General features: G+C 47.1%; 1 protein-coding gene across 2 annotated transcripts in view; it reads left to right on the top strand.

Annotated features, from left to right (window-relative positions):
- The window catches only part of erich2 (glutamate-rich 2), a 289,680-nt gene that overhangs the window by 40,217 nt on the left and 233,256 nt on the right, over positions 1 to 16,207 (top strand). For both annotated transcript variants that reach the window (XM_038789479.1, XM_038789478.1), the window contains 2 exons: positions 1,549 to 1,670; positions 10,348 to 10,467. In XM_038789479.1, coding sequence (XP_038645407.1) covers positions 1,549 to 1,670; positions 10,348 to 10,467 — 242 coding nt within the window. The remainder of the gene's footprint in view (positions 1 to 1,548; positions 1,671 to 10,347; positions 10,468 to 16,207) is intronic.

Here is a 16,207-nt window from a genome sequence, read left to right on the forward strand (position 1 = left end):
TCATTTCTAAAAGCTTTTCCACTGCCAAGATTGCTGGGATTTTCTTCATGCACTTTTTGAACAAGAGTGTACCATTTGCATTTCTTTAAGTCTTCTGGTACCTGTGTCTCAGAAAGATTGGAAAATAATGGCCAGCGCCTATGTAATTTCTACTCTCATTTCCCTCAGTATGCTTTGATGCATCTCATCTGGTCCTGGTACCATGTCAGTTTTTTGTACAGATAGCCTATCGAATATCTCCTCATCAATTTTAAATCCTTGAAGCACCTGGACGACCTAATTTTTCACTATGACCTATGTAGAATCTTCTTCTTTGGTAAGTATGGAGGCAAGTATTAATTTAATAGCCCAGCCATGCCCTTTGCCTCCATGCGTAAATTTCTTTTTTGATCCCCAGTGGGACGCCCACTTCTCCGTTTACCACCCTTCTACTATTTATAGAAGATTTCTAAACTATAAAAGAATTTTATGTTAGCTGCTGACCTTTTTTCATACTTTCTTTGCTTCTCTTGTTTGCTTTTTCAATTTCTGTCCATGACGTCTATATTCACAGTTGTATTATCCTACTTACATCTGTCATGCACACACTATTTCTACATCGTCTTAATTTTTATCTCTTTCATCACCCAGGGGGCTCTGGATTTGTTTTCCCTTTAGTTCTATTGAAACATTTCTCTTAAAAATATTTTTAAAAAAGGCTTAATTGTCTGCCTGCCTCATGAGCACAGTTCCAACCACAACCTGGTCCAAAAATCATGCCCATGCAGACTGCAAAACAGGGACTGATAATCAGGAAATATCAATTGCATTGCGCATAAATTACATTTAAATTAATTCTTAAATGTTGTACAGGAGGCAGCATAAAGATTGTGTATGCACATGAGATGAAGGGAAAGAGCCATTACGATCCCAGACCTGACCTCAACAGTGGCTAGGGTACCGGACTGAAACCCTAATATTTTAGTTTATTTGTAAGACTTTGCGGAAAGAATGATTTGCTCTCCAGGATTGATTGCATGAAGAAAGAGGAATTTGGTATTTTTTAAATAAAATTTTATTGGGAATAAAATGTTAAACTCTTTAACTTCACAGCTGAAAAGAAAAGCTTACAATTACTACTTAAACACTACAACAAGAAAAGAAAAATGCAGCTCTCAATCCACCTTCAAATCAGCATGGCATAGAGTAATACTCGCTTTACAGAACAGATTTGGCTCCTGTTAGAACCCCTTCAGATATCCAAGCCAGTAAATCATTTAAGCAATGTTTAATTTATGAGTTGCTGAGTTATGTTGGATAAATTACAATTTTGAACAATGTACAGCTATTTTTGTCCATGTAAACTAAGCAACTGCAGTGTATGCTGAAATAATGTTTTTCTCTACATGCATTATTCTTCTAGCACCTGTTTAAATAAATATTGAGGTCATTATTGAACTTTGTGGGATTGGAATAAATTGGTGACTTGGTTCCTCCTTTAAAAATGTGCATTTTCTATCACGATCAGCTGCAGTAATATTTGATACTGTGCAATCCACTTTGTATTAGGAATGGAATGTTTATGGAAAATTGTTCAACATCGACAGTGAGGACAAGTCATTACAAGGCTCCTGCATCACTCATTTTGGATGCCTATACAATGCAGTCTTCCCATATGCAGGAACGCACAGGTAGTAATTATTTTTAAATATGAATTTGAACACCTTTTGGTTCTGTAAAAATGTTTTTGCTTATTGCCAAAAATGCATGTTGTATATATGTTATAGACATACAAGAAAGCCATGAAATAGAATAAATTCTATTTCCTTTAGTTTTCACAATGTTATTTACTTTAGCTTCCCACACCCACTAATAAGCTTGCTCAGAGAAAGCAGCTTGTTCCTAATTGTCTTGTAAAGATGATAAAAAAATGTAATATTTTAGAACATTTGCATATGGAAGATCAATACCAAATATGTTATTTCTTTCTCCCATCCCATTCTTTCCCCCCATACAAATAAATGTCATGTTATACTATTCAGCTTCATTAATTTTTGATTTTAGAATAGATTTTAACAAAATAAGACAGGATCTGGCCAAGGTAGACTGGAAAGCGTTACTTGTGGGGAAACCTACAGAAGAACAGTGAGGGGCATTCAAAGATGAAATGGTGAGGGTACAGGCCCAATATGTCCCTTGCAGGGTAATAAGAAGGTGTAACAAACCCAGAGAGCAATGGAACACCAGAGACATTCAGGATACGATGAGAAGAAAAAGCAAGGCTTTTAACAAGTATAAGGGGAGCATGTCTGCAGAGGCATTAGTGCAGTACAGAAAGTGCAGGATGGAGCTTAAGAAATCAATTAGGAGAGCAAAGAGGGGATATGAGAAAGCTCTGGCTGGTAAAATTCGGGAAAATCCCAAGATATTCTAAGTACATCAATTGGAAGAGGATAACCAGGGAAAGAGTAAGGTCCATTCAGGACCAATGGGGAAATCTGGGTCAAGCCAGAGGACATTGGTAGGGTGTTGAACGAATATTTCATATCTGTCCACCCAAGAGAATGAGCAGGTAGATATGGAACTTGAGAGAGATTGGGGTTCTTGAGCAAATTGTCATAGGGAGTGATGGTATTGGAGGTATTGGCAAGCTTAAAAGTGGACAAATTTCCAGGTCCGGATGAATTGTGTCCCAGGATGCTGTGGGAGGTGAGGGAGGAGATTGCCGAGGATCTGACCCAAATTTTAAATTCTTCTCTGGCCACAAGGAAGTGCCAGAGGATTGAAGAACAGCTAACGTGATCCCCCCATATAAGAAAGGTTGTAGAGACAAGCCAGAGAACTACAGTCCAGTGAGTCTCACGTCAGTGGTTGGGAAACTACTTGAGAAGATTCTGAAGGAGAGACAAGGTTTGATCAGGGATAGTCATGCCTAACAAATTCGATTGAATTTTTTCAGCATGTAACCAAGTGTATAGATGAGGGTAGTAATAATAATCATCTTTATTGCCACAAGTAGGCTTACATTAACACTGCAATAATGTTGCTGTGAAAAGCTCCTAGTCGCCATATTCCGGCGTGCCTGTTCAGGTACACAGAGGGAGAATTCAGAATGTCCAAATTACTTAACAAATACGTCTTTCTGGACTTGTGGGAGGAAACCGGAGCACCCAGAGGAAACGCACGCAGACACTGGGAGAACGTGCAGACTCCACACAGACAGTGACCCAAACCGGGAATCTGACCTGGGACCCTGGAGCTGTGAAGCAACAGTGCTAACCACTGTGTTACCGTGCTGCCCATCTGCATCTGCAGTTGCTGTAGTTTACACGGATTTCAGCAAAGCCTTCAACAAGGTCTGACATGGTAGACTTATTAAAAAGGCAAATGCACATGAGATGCAGGGTGATTTGATTAGGTGGATTCATAATCGGCTTAGTGGTAGGAGACAGAGGCTGATGATAGATGGCTGCTTTAGTGTCTGGAAGCCAGTGACCAGTGGTGGACCACAGTGATCTGCGCTGGACTCCCTATTGTTTGTCATTTAAATGATGACTATGTGGGGGGTAGGATCAGTAAGTTTGTGGATGACACAAAGAGTGGTCGGGTGATTAACAGTGAAGTTGAGTGTCTTGGGTTACAGGAAGATATAGACGGGATGGTCAAATGGGCGGATAAGTGGCAGATGGAATTTAACCCTGAAAAGTGTGAGGTGATGCACTTTGGAAGGAGTAATTTAACAAGGAAGTAAACTATGGAAGGTCTGACACTGGGAAGTTCCGAAGAACAAAGGGACCTTGGCGTGTTTCTCCATAGATCTCTGAAGGCAGAAGGGCAGGTTAATAGGGTGGAGAAAAAGGCATATGGGACACTCGCTTTTATTAATCGGGGAATAGATTACAATCATGGAACTATGTAGAACTTTGGTGAGGCCACAGCTGGAGTACTGTCTGCAATTCTGGTTGCCACATTATAGGAAGGATGTAATTGCACTGGGGTACCGAGAAGATTCACCAGAATATTGCCTGGGATGCAAGTTATAAAGAGACGTTGGATCGGCTTGGGTTGTTTTCTCTGGAGCAGAGAAGACTGAGGGGTGACCTGATTGAGGTGTATAAGATTATGAGGGGCATGGACAGGGTGTATAAGGAGCAGCTGGAGGAGCAAAGGAGCAACCTTTGGTTGAAGGGTCAGTAATGAGGGAACACAGTTCAGAGTGAGGGGTGGTAGGTATAAGATGAATTTGAGGAAAAGCGTTTTTACCCAGAAAGTAGTGACAGTCTGGAATGCACTGCCTGGGAGGGTGCCTCACATCCTTTAAAAAGTACCTGGATTAGTACTTGGTGCAATACAACATTCCAGGCTATGGCCCAAGCGCTGGCAAGTGGGCAGGTCAGGGTGCAGAATTGATGGGCTGAAGGGCCTCTTCTGCACCGTAGAATTGTGTGATTTATCTGTTTTTATAGTCTGTTTGAAAATAAGGACATTAGTTTGTTTCTTTTGGAGTGAGTCTTTTGCATTTATCATGCGTTACTCTTGTCTTAAATTTTGTTACTCCTGATGCAGGAACATATTGATAATCTATACTTTGTGATCTTGCTACACACAAAATAGGCATAACTTTATGAGGACTGTGAAGATGATCTCCCATCTTTCATAATGAATATGGTTTGATTGCAGTTAATGGTACAGGTCAGGCATTTTGTCAGGTAATGTTAACTGCAATGTTTTTTGCAAAATCTAACAGTCTGCTTTTAGTCTTTGTCTGTAAGGTACTGTGTGTGACCGTCTCCACCTCCAAACACTTCTGAGCCTCTGAAAGAGCCATTGTCCGCAACACACTCCCCACTTAAACTAAAATACCACACCTGAAAAGCAACCACAATATGCTCCCCCCTCACTGTCTCTAAGTTCACTAAGCCAATCCAATAGATAGACTTTTATCCCCCTCAAGCCCCCAATTGTTATGGGTCAGGGTTTAGAGAATCCCAAAGTGTATCATGGAGTTCACCTGACCCACAACTTTTAATAGATTGTGGTATGGGGGGCACATGGCTCACTCTATAGGCATGGTACAGCAGACATGGACCAGTGGTTTTTTAAAACAAAACAATGTTTATTCTATGAACTCAAGTTAACCATTTTAAAACAAACAGTGAATATCTTGGCAACCAGTAAATCACATACACCCCCCAAAGAATACAACACTAAGTAATCTGCATGCTGTCCTTTTAACATCCAAAAGACTTAATAAACCTTCAAACAGGAACACATTAGGTTTACATTTTATACTGAGACCTTTTTACAATTCTGAGTTTGCCAAATGATCCATAGATAGTCTTTTGATGGCAGAGGTCAACAGTGGTGCAGCTCACTTTTAACTTCCGATTCAGCTCACTGAAAAACACAGACACACCCAAGCTCTTCTCAGACTGAAACGAAAAAAGTGAAGCAGAGCTCAGCGACACCCACACTCTGACATCACTCCAGTAACATGAGCAGCTCCATTTCTTTTTTTTTTGGAAATGGTTTTTATTGAGTTTTCACATTTTATATCCAACAAATTACAAATTATTAGAAAAAAAACACGCAAAAATTAACATGTATATTTGCAGGTAAGCATCTTCATAATAACAACTGTGACCGCCCCCTTTAACCGGCATACATATTTTACATTCCCCAATATGGCCGAGGCACATGTTTATAGGCATTTATTTACAATTTGGTTTTGGGCCATAGCTTGCCATCAGATTGTCGCTTGCGGCTTTGTCCTTCCTTTTTTTTGGGAATAATTTTTATTCAAGTTTTCAACAACAAATTTTATCACAACAGAGAAAAACAGTAACCCCTCCCCTCCAATACAAAAACAATAAATTAACAAGAAAAAGAAATAAGCGTAAAACCCTGCGAACAAACCCCCCCGGCTACCTTCCCCCGATTCCCGTCCATTTTCCCCTGATTCTTGGCCACCCGACTATTCTTCCTCTTGTTCGTTGGCCACAAACAGGTCCCGGAACAATTGCATGAATGGCTCCCACGTTCTGTGGAAGCCGTCGTCTGACCCTCGGATGGCGAATTTGATTTTCTCCATTTGGAGAGATTCCGAGAGGTCGGACAGCCAGTCTGCAGCTCTGGGCGGTGCTGCTGACCGCCAGCCAAACAGGATTCTACGGCGGGTGATCAGGGAGGCAAAGGCAAGGGCCCTCCTCCCCAGGAATAGATCTGGCTGGTCTGAAACCCCGAAGACCGCCACTATCGGGCATGGCTCCACCCTCACCCCTACCACTTTGGACATAGCCTCGAAGAAGGCTGTCCAGTACTCCACAAGTCTGGGGCAAGACCAGAACATGTGGGCGTGGTTGGCCGGGCCTGTTTGGCACCGTTCACATCTGTCCTCCACCTCTGGGAAGAACCTACTCATACTGTTTCTTGTTAAGTGGACTCTATGTACCACTTTTAGTTGCGTCAGGCTGAGCCTTGCGCACGTGGAGGTGGAGTTGACCCTATGCAGTGCTTCGCTCCAGAGTCCCCACCCTATCTCAATCCCCAGGTCATCCTCCCATTTCTTTCTTGTTGCGTCCAGTACGGTGTCGTCCCTTTCTACCAGTCGGTCATACATGTCGCTACAGTTCCCTTTCTCTAGGATACTTGCGTCCAGTAGGTCTTCCAGTAGTGTCTGTCGTGGCGGTTGTCTCCTTTCGTAAGAAGTTTTTGAGCTGCAGGTACCGTAGCTCGTTCCCCCTGGCTAGCCGAAATTTCTCTGTCAGTTCGTCCAGTGTTGCGATCCTGCCGTCCATGTATAGGTCCCTGACTGTCAGTGTCCCTCCGTCCTGCCTCCACCTTTTGAAGGTGGCGTCAGTCAGTGCTGGTGTGAACCTATGGTTGTTGCAGATGGGAGCCTTGTCCGACATTTTGTTCAGGCCAAATTGCTGCCGCAGTTGGTTCCAGGATTGGAGGGTGGCTGTCACCACTGGGCTGCTGGAGTGTTTTTTGGGTGGGGATGGGAGTGCTGCCGTGGCCCAGAGGGAGGTCCCCATGCAGGAGGTCTCCTCCGCACGCACCCACTCGGCCTCTGGCTCCTGGATCCATCCCCTTACACGCTCGGCTGTTGCCGCCCAGTGGTAGAATTGTAGGTTCGGGAGGGCTAGCCCCCCCTGGATTTTGTTTTTTGTAGGACCTTCTTTGGGATCCTAGCATTTTTACCCCCCCCCCCCCCCCATACGAACGCCATGATAAGTTTGTCCAGCGCTTTGAAAAAGGCCTTGGGGATGCAGATCGGAATGGATCTAAACAGGAAGAGGAACCTGGGCAGTACATTCATTTTGATCGTCTGGACTCTCCCCGCGGGGGAGAGTGGGAGTGTGTTCCATCTTTGCAGGTCCTTTTTTACTTCCTCCGTCAGGCTGGTGAGGTTCCATTTGTGGATCCCTTTCCAGTCATGGGCTATTTGGATCCCCAGGTAGCGGAATTTGTGTCAGAGCAGCTCCATTTCTTAAAGGTACATTTCTTAAACACTAATTTCTTAAAGGGTAGTCTCATGACAGTGGTATATGTCCAAGTCAGAATGATAATTAATCCAAGTTGAACACTAGTCCACATTCAGTTGACTACTCTGCATCAGTTGGCCGTCTGCACTCACAGCAGCAAATTATCCCAGAGTATCTGAAACAAAAGGGAAAATGCTGGAAAATCTCAGCAAGTCTGGCAGCATCTGTAGGGAGGGAAAAGAGCTAATGTTTCAAGTTCGATGACTCTTTGTCAATGCTCTTTGTCAGCTTTGAGAGAGACATCGGACTCGAAAGGTTAGCTCTTTTCTCTCCCTACAGATGCTGCCAGACTTGCTGAGATTTTTCAGCATTTTCCCTTTTGTTTCAGATTTGAGCATCTGCAGTAATTTGCTTTTATCCCAGAGTATCTATCCTGTTGTAAACTCCTGAAGGATTTCTTTTTTCAAATTTAAGCAGTATCCACTTGGCTGCCCAGCAGAGTACTTTACTGTCAGTGGAATACTTCAGAGATCTATTTGATATCACAGCTCGGCGTTTAACCATTCCTCCTCTGTTTGATATCATAAGGTTATCAAATACGGTTATTTGGTTAAAAGTAGCCCAGGCGACATCGGTGATATCAATGCCTCATCACCAATGGAAGTGGAGGAGACCTTATTTTTGTAGAACTTCTGCCATGTAAAACAAAATATATCCACAGCCTGATAGAAACTTAAAATATGTTTTATTCTTGAGCTCCTTTATCCTTTATCCGTGGATGTAACTTACTGCAGTTATTTCCTGCATATTGAGAGTATGTGCTCATCTATGTTGGTTGAAATCAAACAGTAATATTTTTGTGAGGTTAGCCCTGTGCTAATGTCCCTGGATAAGATTTGCAAGCTTTTTGTGTTTGTTGTAGAAAAGACTGCACATGTTTATGAAAAATAAGTTTTTTGGTGAGCGAGTCGAAACTACCTCGATGAGTTATATATAACATTTAAAACCATGTAACGTTGTCCCAAGAAATCAAAGTATTGATGCTTCTAGAAAAAAGGCTACTTATTCTTGGGTTCAGGAGGTTCTGACAAAATAATCAGACAGGCAGGAGGTAAAAAGCTGGACCAAGAATGGTATTGTAGTAATTTGTGAGCGAAGGACAAGGAATTGCACGTTCACACTTTCAAACTGGCAAAGGGTAAATGTGTGGCTGTTATAAAAAAATCTTTATCACACAAAATAGGATAAATGCATGGAATGGACTCCAGATAATGTAATATGCTAAATGCAAAACCCGAGGAATCATTGAAGAGGCAATAGAATGCTGCATGGGACAACTGCAGGGTACATCTGGATGGTTGAATTAAAATAGACCAAATAGTGGCCGGGATTCTCCGAGCCTCCGTGCCGAAATTACGCTCGGCGCGGGGGCAGAGAATGGGGCCTCAGACCCATGACGCTGGGACACGATTATCTGCGGACTGGAGAATAGCCACCAGCCATGTGTGCACGGTCGATGCTGCTCTGGCCGGGAGCCGTTGAAAGAGGTCCCCGCGCCGATTCTCTGCGGTCGACCGGTCGAGTTCTCGCCGGCGTGGTTCCAACCTGGTTCCACCCGGCGGGAGCTCGGACTTGCGGCCACACTGTCCGTCTTGGTACGTGGGGGAGCGATCAGACTCCGGGGGGGGGGGGGGGGGCGCGGGGGGGGGGGGGGGCGGGGGGGGGGCCTTCACGACGTCCAGGCCCGCGATCAGGGGCTACCGATCGGCGGGGGTCCGCGATCTGGGGGGGGGCCTATCTTCTTCCGCGCTGCCATGTTGTGTGGGAGCGGGTGCGAAAACGGCAGCAGGGGCTGTGGGGCGCACTCGGGGGCCCTGCTATCCCTCTTGAAATTGGAGAATCACTCTGGACTTTTTGAAAAAAGTCTGGAGTGATTCGTGCCCGTTTTCCTGCGGGCATAGGGACATAGCCCCATTTTCGTAGAATCCAGCCAGCAAAGAAAGAAAAACAAAAAGCACACTCACCATTACCACTCCTCCCATCGTAACCCACCCCAAACTACCCACCCCAAACACATTATAATGAACACAAAGCTCCTCTCCAAAGTTCAGTGTCTTCAAACTCCTCCTAGTCAATGGTCTCTCATAAAGTCCATCGCCTCCTCCGGCAAGTCAAAATAGAACTCTTGTTTCTAGTGTGTCACCCATTAGTGGGGTGGATACAAAATTCCAAACTGGGGGAACTGGTGGGGTGGCTAGGGGGTTGCCAGGGGGACAGTATTAGGCAGTTTGGGTCCGCTCACGGCCGGCGCCGTGTTTTACGGCGTGCCCATTCTCCAGCTGTTTGTATCACCTGGAGTTTTACTCTGCGTGGCTGCTAGCCCCCCAGAGATCCCAGGATCAATGAGGCTTCGGCGCCAATTTTGACATCATAAAATGCCACAGTTCCCATGCCGGCGTCAGCAGTTAGCCTCAAAAACAGAAAATCCAGCCCATAGTCTCCGAAACGGAGAATCCAGCCCTTTATTTCAACCACTGTGCAAGAGCAGTGATAATACTTTCAAGACACCTATGAACAAAATGTTTTTAGCAAGTGGGACCAATATTTTTACAATGGTTTGAAATAAAATGTTAATGTTTCTGTAGTATAATTTTTAAGTTATAACCTGTTTACCACATTGACTTGAATACTTTCATTTGTATTGCACCAGAAGAATACTTAACTTTATTTACAGCTAGTTTGGATATAGAAGAGCAAATTAGGAATGAAGATTTGGAGGGATGGCGAGGTGAAGAAAATTAAAATGCATTAATGAGGCTAAACACAAAATAAACAAATATTTGCTATCTTAAAAATTATTTAGGTTCTATTTTGCTTTCAGAACAGCCTGTGTCACCAAACAGTGAACTGAATAGGATAACCAAACCAGAGTCAAAATGGTCTCCTGTGAAACAACAAAACTTGGATGTTAAGAAACGGGATGTTGCACCAAAGATGAGAGGTAATTATATATTCTTAATGGATTACATCAAACAGTATTTTTGTCACTTTCCTATCCTTATTTCATTCACATCATTGCTGTACAGAACATTGAGCAGTGTTCTGTAAATGTATTAACAACAGGTGGATTTATAAAGCCCACTTAACTAAGGAACATGTTCCAAAGCACTTCACAGGAGTGTTATTAGACAGCCACATAAGCAGATATTTGGATAGATAACCCAAAACCTTGGTCAAAACAAAAAGTTTACGGAAAATGGAGGACATAAGTGGAATGGTTTATGGAGGACAGTCCATAACTTAGGGCCCAGGCAGCTGAAGGCACAGCAGCTAATGGAGTTATTAATATCGGGAATGCACAGCGATGTTGAGGGAACTTATAGAGATAACAAGGCTGCATTCTGCACAACATAGCCAAGAGAGGTATGAACCATGAGGATGATGTGATGCAGAGGAGCAGTACACATCTTCAGAGGAGGAAGAGGTAGTGGAGCATGATGAGCTTGAGCTAAAAGACTTCCTGAGGTCTGGCTGAGGTATCAAACTATTGACCAGGATGGCTGGGAAGCTTGGGCCATACTGAACCTGGCATGCTTCTTCTGAGGATGGCACATTGTGGATTGCATTGAGGTCTGTACCACACCTCTCCCACACTGGGTGGCTGCATTCAAAATGTCTCCCACACAGACAAGTCTGCTGTTTGAATGCGCAAAGTTTTAAAATAATATTAAAAATCAAATAGGCCAATTAGAGCAAGGTCTCTTGGGCCACAGTCTATTAGCATCCAGTGCGTCAAAAGACGTTGCTCTGATTGGTTATTTGATGTCTTTGATCCTGCTGTTGCTGGGCAGAAAGGCCCATGGCAAACAGCAAAGATCGCGTGGAAAAGAGACATCGTGATGGGGCATTGAAGCGAGTGGGAGTGCGCGTTTCTGAGTCAGTGGGTGGGTGGGTCGACCTCGGAGTGGGGTGAGTGTGTGTATGAGAGAGAGCGGCGAGTGTGTGCGAGAGTCCTTGTTAGTCTTCCTCGTTAGACCCAAAGCATTTTGATAACGAGTGAAATGCTTTCTCCAGGTTTACCATTGCTAAGCCTATCTGGAGCCCTCTAAGTTCTGGAACAATTCTGGAGATGTCAGTGCTCACCCTGGTTCGAGGTTTCTGTTACCCAGTGTGGTAAACACCACTGGTCATACACTACATGTATTACGGTACTGCCATTGTACTACAGTCAATACAGTAAATCCCGGCCTGCTGGCTCCACCCAGCAGGCTCTGTACAAAAGTGTACACTCTCCTGCGCTGCCTCGATTCTGGTTCCAGCTGCAGGAGGCTTAACATCTAGAACAATAAAGCCTCAATAGCTCACCACTTCATCTCGTGGTCATTGATGGCACATCAATTTATTGTGCTAGAATTTTAAAGATGAATGTCTTAATCAAGCCGGATCGCCTGGAGCACAGCCACTTTCGAGCACTGGCCAGCCTGCTTTGAAGGATATCTCGGAGCATCCACAGAAGCCCTCTCAGATCCACAGAAACTCAAGATACTCTACGCACGGGTGAGCCCACAAGTTTTCCTCCTCATTCGGGACGCTCCCACTTACACGGAAGCGATGGCACTATTAAAAGAACAGTACATCAAGACTGTTAATCAGGTGTTCGCCAGGCACCTCCTGGCCACGAGACGGCAACTCCCGCGGGAGTCTCAGGTTGATTTCCTGCGTGCTTTGCGGATACTTCACAGAAACTGTAGTTGCCAGGCGGTGCCAGCAGTCCAACACACGGAACTGCTGATCAGAGACGCCTATGTCACGGGCATTAAGTCCAATTACATCCGCCAGCGATTATTAGAAGGGGGTACACTTGACCGTATAGAGACTGTACAGCTCGCTAACTCCCTAGAGGAGGCCTCCCGCAATCTAGAGTCCTACACCTTGGACCGCGCCTCACACTCGTGGGCGTCATGGGCCCCACCATCATCCAACCCGGGTACACCGCAAGCCTGCGCTGCGCGGCAGCCAGCTATCTCCGGAGGCCCCAAATGCTACTTTTGTGGCCAGAACAACCACCCCAGACAATGCTGCCGAGCACGGAGCCCAACCTGCAACGGGTGTGGCAAGAAGGGCCACTTCATCTCCGTTTGCCAGGCCCAATCGGTCGCTGCCGTTTCCAGGCCCAGCATTGCTATACCCCCCATGTGCGATCCGGGGCGCCGCCATCTTCGCCGCCGCCCGGCATGTGCGGCCTGTGGGTGCCACCATCTTGGATGTCATCCGCCATGTGCGCCCCGTGGGCGCCACCATCTTCGCCGCCATCTTGGACCGCACCCTGGGACCTCTGCTCGCCTGGCCGCTCTCGGGCCGCCAATACCTCCACCTCCGCCACCGCCAAACAGCCCTCCCACCAACTTTCGCAACTCGCCTCCATCACCCTCGATCAGTCTCGGCCCCGCAATCTCGCGACCGCTACAACGACTGTACGGATCAAGGGGCATGAGACGACCTGCCTCTTCGACTCCTGAAGCACGGAGAGTTTCATCCCCCCTGCTACGGTAAGGCGCTGCTTCCTCCCGGTCCTCTCCGTCACCCAGAAAATCTCCCTGGCCTCTGAATCCCATTCCATACAGATCCGGGGGTACTGCGTCGCGACCCTCTCCGTACAGGGCATAGAGTACAGTAACTTCAGACTCTACATCCTCCCCCATCTCTGCTCTTCCCTGTTACTGAGTCTCGATTTCCAGTGCTACCTACAGAGCCTCACTCTGAAGTTCGGCGGACCCCTGCCCCTCCTTACCGTCTATGGCCTCACGACCCTTAAGATCAATCTGCCCTCGCTCTTTGCGAACCTCACCCCGGACTGTAAGCCCGTCACCATGAGGAGCAGACTGTACAGTGCCCAGGACAGGACCTTTATCAGGTCGGACATCCAACAGCTTCTGCGGGAGGGGGTCATTGAGGCCAGCAACAGCCCCTGGAGAGCTCAAGTGGTGGTTGTTAAGACTGGGGAGAACCACTGATGGTCATCGACTACAGTCAGACGATCAACTGGTACACACAGCTCGATGCGTATCCCCTTCCCGCATATCTGACATGGTCAATCAGATTGCGCAATATCGAGTCTGCTCCACAGTTGACTTGAAGTCCGCCTACCACCAGCTCCCACTCCGCCCGGAGGACCGGAGGTGCCAATACACTGCATTCGAAGCAGATGGTCGCCTCTACCATTTCCTTAGGGTTCCCTTCAGCGTCACCAATGGGGTCTCGGTCTTCCAGCAAGAGATGGACCGAATGGGTTGCGGGACACGTTCCTGTATCTGGATAACGTCACCATCTGCGGCCACGACCAGCAGGACCACAACGCAAATTTCCAGAAATTCCTCCACACTGCTAAACTCCTTAACCTTACCTATAATAAGGAGAAATGCATTTTCCGCACTACCCGCTTAGCCAACCTTGGCTACTTTGTGGAAAATGGAGTCCTAGGGCCTAACCCCGACCGCGTGCGCCACCCTCCTGGAACTCCCCCTCCCCCACTGCCCCAATGCTCTGAAACGATTCCTGGGCTTCTTCTCGTATTATGCCCAGTGGGTCCCTAATTATGCAGACAAGGCCCGCCCACTCATCAAGTCCACAGATTTCCCCCTGATGGCTGAGGCCCGCTGGGCCTTCAACCACATCAAGGCGGACAACGCCAAAGCCACGATGCACTCGGTCGATGAGTCCCTCCTCTTTCAGGTGGAGAGCAACGCATCGGACATGGCTCTGGCCGCCACCCTCAACCAGGCGGGTAGACCCGTGGCTTTCTTCTCCCACATCCTCCATGCCTGTCGAAAAGGAGGCCCAAGCCATTGTGGAAGCTGTGCGATATTGCCGGCATTATCTGGCCGGCACGAGATTCACTCTCATCACTGACCAATGGTCAGTTGCCTTCATGTTTAGTAATACACAGCGGGGCAAGATTAAGAATGACAAGATCTTGAGGTGGAAGATTAAACTCTCTATCTATAACTATGAGATCTTGTATCGCCCGGGGAAGCTCAATGAGCCCCCAGATGCCCTATCCCGCGCACAAGTGGACCGACTTTGGGCTCTCCACAATTACCTCTGTCACCCGGGGGTCACCTGGTTCTTCCACTTTATCAAGGCCCGCAACCTGCCCTACTCCATCGAGGAGGTCAGGACTGTGAATAGGGACTGCGAAGTCTGCGCGGAGTGCAAACCGCACTTCTACCGGTCGGAAAGGGCGCATCTGGTGAAGGCCTCCCACCCCTTTGAGTGCCTCAGCATCAACTTCAAAGGGCCCGTCCCTTCCTCTGACCGCAACATGTACTTTCTCAATATGATTGATGAGTACTCCCGTTTCCCTTTTGCCATCCCATGCCCTGACATGACTTCTGCCACGGTCATCAAGGCCCTACACAGTATCTTCACCTTGTTTAGTTTCCCCACCTACATCCATAGTGATCGGGGATCCTCCTTCACGAGTGTTGGAACCAACAATTCTACGGACACATGCTTGTAGGATTAGAATAGCGGTTTTAATATACTTACAACAGAGCCAGCCTGTTAGCCGTTGAACTTTCGGTGAACTGGCTGGCTGACCCTGTGGCACGGATCTTTATACAGCAGCTCCAGGGGGAGGAGTCCTGGGCGGAGCCAAGGGAGGAGCCCAGTACAAACTCTCGAGTACTCCCAGAACTACTCCCCCTGGTGGTCAGGTAGTGCAACTGCACTTACAATATTGATACATATATATACAGATTATAATACCGTGTGAATCTCATTCACCACAACGAGTGATGAGCTGCGTCAGTTCCTGCTCAGCAAAGGCATCGCATCGCCTCGAGCAGGGCGACCAGTTACAACCCCTGGGGAAATTGACAGGTAGAGAGGGAGAAGGCGACAGTCTGGACGGCCGTCCTGCTGGCCCTTCGGTCTCGGATTCTCCCGCTGGCTCCACTCCATCCGGTCGCTCCTGTGCACTGCTACCAATGAGACCCCTCACAAACTTGTTTTTACCTTCCCTAGGAAGTCCACCTCCAGGGTCTCACTCTGGCTGACAGTTCCTGGGCCCGTCCTCCTCCGGAAGCATGCGAGGAGCCACAAATCAGATCCCCTCGACGAAAAAGTCCTCCTCCTCCATGCGAACCCACAGTACGCCTATGTGACACCATGACGGGCAACAGGATACAGTCTCCCTCCGGGACCTGGCACCCGCTGGTTCCCCACCCACAATTACCACCACCCCCGACCTGGTACTTTCCCCTCCCCCTCCGTTTGCCATCCCCGCCCCTGCTCCATTCACACCCCCCCCAGAGATTATCACTGCAACCCCTACCCCAGCAGCACCTGTCCCCTCCACCGTGTCCACTTCTGGGTGAAGAAGGAGAGGACAACATGCTCCCGGAGTCGCAGGTACCCACATCGGCGCCCACACCACAATCGGGACTGAGGCGATCACGGCAGAGGGTCAAAACCCCCGACAGACTCAACCTGTAGCGTTGCTTCACCCCCGCTGGACTCTTTTTTAAAAAAAAAATGGTGAATGTGGTAAACACCATTGGTCATACACTACGTGTATTACGGTACTGCCAGTGTATTACAGTCATTACAGTAAATCCCAGCCTGCTGGCTCCACCCAGCAGGCTCTGTATAAAAGTGTACGCTCTTCTGCGCTGCCCCCATTCTGGTTCCAGCTGCAGGAGGCTTAACATCTAGCACAAGAAAGCCTCAATAGTTCACCA

This window comes from Scyliorhinus canicula, chromosome 2, assembly GCF_902713615.1.
Source record: "Scyliorhinus canicula chromosome 2, sScyCan1.1, whole genome shotgun sequence".
In the NCBI taxonomy this organism is placed as follows: Eukaryota; Metazoa; Chordata; class Chondrichthyes; order Carcharhiniformes; family Scyliorhinidae; genus Scyliorhinus; species Scyliorhinus canicula.